The sequence below is a fragment of the Oncorhynchus clarkii genome, chromosome 3 (genome assembly GCF_045791955.1).
Source record: "Oncorhynchus clarkii lewisi isolate Uvic-CL-2024 chromosome 3, UVic_Ocla_1.0, whole genome shotgun sequence".
In the NCBI taxonomy this organism is placed as follows: Eukaryota; Metazoa; Chordata; class Actinopteri; order Salmoniformes; family Salmonidae; genus Oncorhynchus; species Oncorhynchus clarkii.
This window is the reverse complement of record NC_092149.1, coordinates 39,262,714-39,268,908: the sequence shown is the minus strand read 5'-3', so window position 1 is coordinate 39,268,908 and position 6,195 is coordinate 39,262,714. Positions and strand designations below refer to the sequence as shown.

General features: G+C 43.8%; 1 protein-coding gene across 1 annotated transcript; it reads right to left on the bottom strand.

Moving 5' to 3' along the window:
• Nucleotides 1-2,092: 2,092 nt before the first annotated feature.
• Nucleotides 2,093-5,783, bottom strand: LOC139405971 (alpha-N-acetylgalactosaminidase-like). The gene is made up of 8 exons (XM_071148432.1): nt 5,617-5,783; nt 5,118-5,258; nt 4,592-4,809; nt 4,313-4,407; nt 3,488-3,649; nt 2,908-3,100; nt 2,511-2,656; nt 2,093-2,317 (listed from the first exon to the last, which is right to left on the bottom strand). Exons 1-8 carry the CDS (start codon nt 5,781-5,783, stop codon nt 2,093-2,095), a joined length of 1,347 nt encoding a protein of 448 aa, XP_071004533.1.
• Nucleotides 5,784-6,195: the final 412 nt, after the last annotated feature.

The window sequence follows — 6,195 nt, the reverse complement described above, 5'->3', positions numbered from 1 at the left end:
AGTCAATACTTTGTAGAGCCACCTTTTGCAGCAATTACAGCTGCAAGTCTCTTGAGGTATGTCTCTATAAACTTGGCACATCTAGCCACTTGGATTTTTGCCAATTCTTCAAGGCAAAACTGCTCCTGCTCCTTCAAGTTGGATGGGTTCCGCTGGTGTACAGCAATCTTTAAGTCATATCACAGATCATTCTCAATTGGATTGAGGTCTGGGCTTTGACTAGGCCATTCCAAGACATTTAAATGTTTCTCCTTAAACCACTTGAGTGTTGCTTTAGCAGTATGCTTAGGGTCATTGTCCTGCTGGAAGGTGAACCTCCGTCCCAGTCTCAAATCTCTGGATGACTGAAACAGGTTTCCCTCAAGAATTTCCCTTTATTTAGCGCCATCCATCATTCCTTCAATTCTGACCAGTTTCCTGATGCTGTCACCACCATGCTTCACTGTGGGGATGGTGTACTCGGGTTGATGAAAGGTGTTGGGTTTGCGCCAGACAAAGCATTTTCCTTGATGGCCAAAAAGCTACATTTTAGTCTCATCTGACCAGAGTACCTTCTTCCATATGTTTGGGGAGTCTCCCACCTGCCTTTTGGCGAACAACAAACATGTTTGCTTATTTGTTTCAGGTCGCTCTGTGGAGTGTACGGCTTAAAGTGGTCCTATGGACAGATACTCCAATCTCCGCGGTGGAGCTTTGCAGCTCCTTCAGGGTTATCTTTGGTCTCTTTGTTGCCTCAATGATTAATGCCCTCCTTGCCGAGTTTTGGTGGGCGGCCCAATCTTGGCAGGTTTGTTGTGGTGCCCTATTCTTTCCATGTTTTAATAATGGATTTAATGGTGCTCCGTGGGATGTTCAAAGTTTCTGATATTTTTTTATAACCCAAACCTGATCTGTACTTCTCCACAACGTTGACCCTGACCTGTTTGGAGAGCTCCTTGGTCTTCATTGTACTTGCTTGGTGGTGCCCCTTGCTTAGTGGCGTTGCAGACTCTGGGGCCTTTCAGAACAGGTGTATATATACTGAGATCATGTGACAGATCATGTGACACTTAGAGTGCACACATGTGGATTTTATTTAACTAATTATGTGACTTCTGAAGGTATTTGCTTACACCAGATGTTATTTAGGTGTAAAGGGGGTGAATACATATGCACCTTTTCCTTTTTTTTTTTTTTTTTAAACAACAAATTTTTTTCATTTCACTTCACCAATTTGGACTATTTTGTGTATGTCCATTACATGAAATCCACATTAAAATCAATTTAAATGACATGTTGTAATGAAACAAAATAGGAAAAACGCCAAGGGGTTTGAATACTTTTGCAAGGCACTGTACCAACAAGACACCTACTGTATCGCTTATCCACAAGCCCTACCAGACCGGCATCACCAGCTGTTTATCCCATCACCAAATAAACATGCTTGGCCTATTCTGGAGCACAACATCTAATTTCCTTGTGCAACCTAATCTACTGTGATATAGCCATGCTGGTGTTTCAAGGGTAAAGGGAACCCACTAATGGTTGTTGTGAAACTCTGTCTACACTGCCCCTCAGTGGTGGAAAGGGGGAATGACTGCTATGGGCACACACTTCCTCTTGACACAGCTCCGAACCTTGTACACTATTGCATGACTGAAAGTCTTGTTGCATGTTAAGTTCATCATCTTACTCTATGCAGTCTCAATTCTGCACCTCATTACACCCTCCTTTTATTATACATAGGCAAGATATGAACCGCTCCTTCCTATTAGAATAGAGGTCACACAACAAAATACAAATAAATTATACATTTTGAAATATTACACATGGTTTAATCTCCTCATGGTCAGACGCACATAACATTAATTGTTGCAGACAAAGACGGTGATGGAGCTGCCGGCCTGTTTCCGCCACTGGTTCCAGTATGATTTCTCTTTCGTCTACCCCAAGAACTTAATCGAGTAGCTGGCGCAAGATTTCAGTTCTGGGTTGCCGAGATTACATATGGGTAAAATACAACGGTGCAAACAAAATCTATATTCTTCCTGACTCAAATATCTTTGATTGAATCTGGATTGATGGAGTTCCTGCGTGCTTACTTCATGTCTCCTCAGAGCAGACTAGGAGGCACAACCCTCGGCTTATGGAAGTCGAGCGAGGAGGACATCCTGTATTTCTGTCGGATGTAGGGGTATCTACCATCATCCTGTGGATGCTCGTAGTGCATTTTGGGATAGACGTACCACATTACGACCCCTGAGGGGTTGATGGAGACGGGGAACTCTGTGGTGGCAGACAGTCCGCTCAATGTTTTCCCAGTGAACACGTCATAAGCCTGAAAGATATAGATGAGCACAAATGTAGAGGTACAACACTGTGTCACTTACAAAAACACAGCTCACAGCTCAAACTTCCACTTCCCTCAACAGGAATAAATACAGTCATCATGCGCTGGAAGAAATCGAGTCATCATGCACTACAATGTGGTTGGAGAGAACTAGGAAAGGAATCAGGAAAGAGGAGCACACCTCGTAGCTGCCTGCTGTGTAGTTTAACTTGGCCAGGGAGGTGTGGCAGTGATAGGCCATGTCTTGGCGACGGCTGAGGGACACCAGAGCACTAGCCGACTGGGAGAGGGGCCGCCAGTATACTTCAACATGACCTCCTCTCCTGTAAAAAAGAAAGTGACATACAGACAAAGAAAAGGAAACAGTGAATTTCGTACAGAGACCGTGGTCTAGTGATAATGCTCCCAGCCAGTCACATACTCTACTACCAATCGGTGACCAGGATTCATTCCCCTTCCTACTGTTCTCCCACTTGCCTCTCTCCTAACTATCTGAATGAAGTGAATTTCATACGGCCAGAATTTATCTATGTGACTCGTAAACAAATGTGTAATTTTGTCATTGAGGGTCACCTGTAGCAAGCGTCTTCCCTGGACGCCCATAGGATCCTGGTTGATGGCGATGGCAGCTCTGTTTTGCAGGATGGCCCTGGCCTCACTGCTTAGGGTCCGAAGGTTGTTAGACATAATGAGAGGTGCAACCATGATCGCCCAAAGAGCCATCTGAGCGCGTGATTGGTCCACACTGAGGCCAACGTTTCCTATGATCAGCTGGGAGAGAAAAATTATAAATGTGTAAGGTTAATGAGATATACAACAATGTGAATAAATGTAAATAAATAAAACAATGTGAGCAGAGTGACTCCTAGTCCCTTCCAAATGCAGGAACAAGGTTAATATTGGCAAGATAGGTGTAAGGGGTAAGAGCGACGCTTGGCAATAACAGTGGACAATCAGCAAGTAATGTATACAGGCGTCAATAAATGTAAGATACAGAACAAAGTAAATGTGAAATAGGGTGAAAACTCTACCAATACAATTGTGAGGAAAGTACAGTATTAGACGTGAACAGAGAGGAGAGCACAGAAAGAAGGACAGAGGGATTGGTGTAAGTAAGGGACAGACAATGGTCGGACATAGGACAGACAGTGGACAGACCATGTCAGGATCGTTCCAGCGTCCAGGGCCGGCTTCAGGCTGCAGTATCCCCTGGTTGTCAAAGAACCAGTCTGTAATGTCTTGCACACTGTCCCATGAGTCCTGAGTGTCATCATAGTTACGCCACAGGTTACAGATCTCCCCCAGCAGAGTGTAATTCACCTGCAGAAAAAAAGAGACATGGACCCTGTGAGTGTTTGTGAGCAATACAAATACATTTACATACACCTTGATTTGTTTCTGACAGGGTGCTAATGTTGTAATGACATTAGATTTGATACTGTTGCCTGTCTTTATGTCTTTGGAAGACTTGTTTTTTTCCCCTGAAGGACCAGGATAATCATCAAACAACTCGAATCAAGAATGATCTGAGTGATGGGTCAAACGTGACGTAGCAACAGTTTGTCATCTAACTACAGCAGTGCTGTCCCGGAATACCTGTAACCACGCGAAAGTAGCCCCTGCGAGAAACAAAACAACTAATGGAATCAATGGGAATATGACAATGAATGGAGCATTATTCAAAGAGAAGGGACATCCGTTACCTTTTCCTCCAAGCCATAATTGTTATTGTAAAACCAAAAATCTTTGCAGCACATAGCTATTCACTAACCCTTGTTTTTTCCCCCCCATCTCCTTCCGTATTTTATTATTTTCATGACAGCACAGTAGGAAGCAAAGGGAGACAGGTATGTACAGTACAAGGAGACAGAGAGGAAGGGCACAGACAGTCAGCCGAGCCGGGGCTCAAAACCCATCACCAGGGGGGGGATGTGTGGTCCCTTATTTTTTTTATTGTGTCACTGGTAGCATAATGAAACACACACTGGGAGGGAGTCCACCCCGATAGGCTGGCCAACTACAGGAGTAGCCAATTGGACAGCCTGTTGCATTCAAAGCCTTGGACATGAGAGGGTAACCTGTATGACAGGAGAACAATAAAAATCTACTCTATGCCCCTCTGAGTCTATTTCCCTCTACCCTCTCTTGCACCCATCTCTTTAAATACCACCACGCCAGGATACCAAAGGACCACCAATGCTGATACACTCTATATAGTAACTCCCAATGTACAGTTGCAGTTCACCCTCAAGATTCACACACCCTTCTGTTGCTCCTCTTCATTGGAGTAGCAGCCATCCAACTTCCGGAAGTCCACACCCCAACTAGCGGACCTCTGGGCATCAGTCTCAATCTTGTCCAGCGTGGTGCCAGGGTACCCTCCACAGGTGTGTGTGTGTGTGCCCAGGTCCCCATAGATGACCAGCTTCAGGCCGCGGTCATGGAGGTACCTCGCCAGCTTGGCAATGCCCCCAGGGAATCTGGGGTTTTAGAGATGGCAGTGAAGTCATGAATCTCATACCTAATACTGTCCGTTCATAATGATGTAGTAGATAAGACCTCAAACTCAAGTCAATGTCCTTTATTAACCCATGCTAAGGTATTCATTACAAGCAGCACAGTTTTAGTACACCAGATTTACAGTCTTTAATTAAGGTTGAATGGGAAGAAGAGAAGGAAGAGGAATGCCAAAAATGGAAAGGGTAAGGAAGAGGTAGAAGGCCAGGAAATAAGGAAGAAAATCAAAGATGGAGGGAGTTAGGAGGAGAAGAGTGGGAGAAAGGCCAACCTTTGTGGGTCAGGCTGCAGCTGTCCATCTTTATCCCGGAGCAAGGAGGACCAACAGTCATCTATCATGACATGATCATATCTCATCTCTTTCCACCCCTCTTCAGCCAGTCTGTCTGCCATGTCTCTGAAGAGATTCTCGCTGTATGTAGAGATTCATATATTAATATTTGTTTGATGTAAAATGTTCAGCATCCTATTAATATCAGAGTCACTATGAGAAAAAAATGAATCTACAGGCCTATATACACCTCAATGGTCTCATCCACCAGCTTGGTCACGATCTGTCGAGTTATACTCTATTGGCCAGTTTATCGGAAACAGATTAAACCTGGTCCTAGACGAAAAATTATGTTCAAAAGAGATTCTAATCTGTATACAGGGAAGTTGCCTGATATGCGGTTGCAATTAGCCTAGGGATGAGGTTAGTAGCTCTACAATAGGAGTGACTTCAGAGTCACTCTGTAAAACTGCACATAAATATGTCTACCATTATGTACCTGATGCAGTTCTTGGGATCATTCTCAATCGATATTACAGCAAAAACGCTCCCCCCAAAAAAATAAAAACGCATCCATCCCATGGGTGGGGTCCTCATCAAACCATTGTCCAAAGCAGAGGTAGCTGAGGTTAATGCCAGCAGGAAAATTACTGGCAACAGCTTCATCTCTGAGGAGAAATAGTGATATGCAAAGCACCTGTAAGGTTTGTCCTAGTTGTTTATATTTAGGTCGCAGAAAAACTCTGCAAAACAAACAACAAATTGTATTGCCCAGCAAAGAGAAACTGAAAGCACCGCTCAGATTTGATGCATGGATCATATTTTTTTATTTAAAAAACTTTTACCCCCTTTTTTCTCCCCAATTTCGTGGTATCCAATTGTTAGTAAATAACTATCTTGTCTCATCACTGCAGCTCCTGTACGGGCTCGGGAGAGACGAAAGTTGAAAGGCATGGATCATATTTGTGGTGACTACAATAGTGATCTTGGTTAACTGGGAAAGTGAAAAAACTGTTTAGTCAGAAAGCAGGATACTTTGCCCTGTGTCTGCACATGGGTTGTTCATTACATACCATAA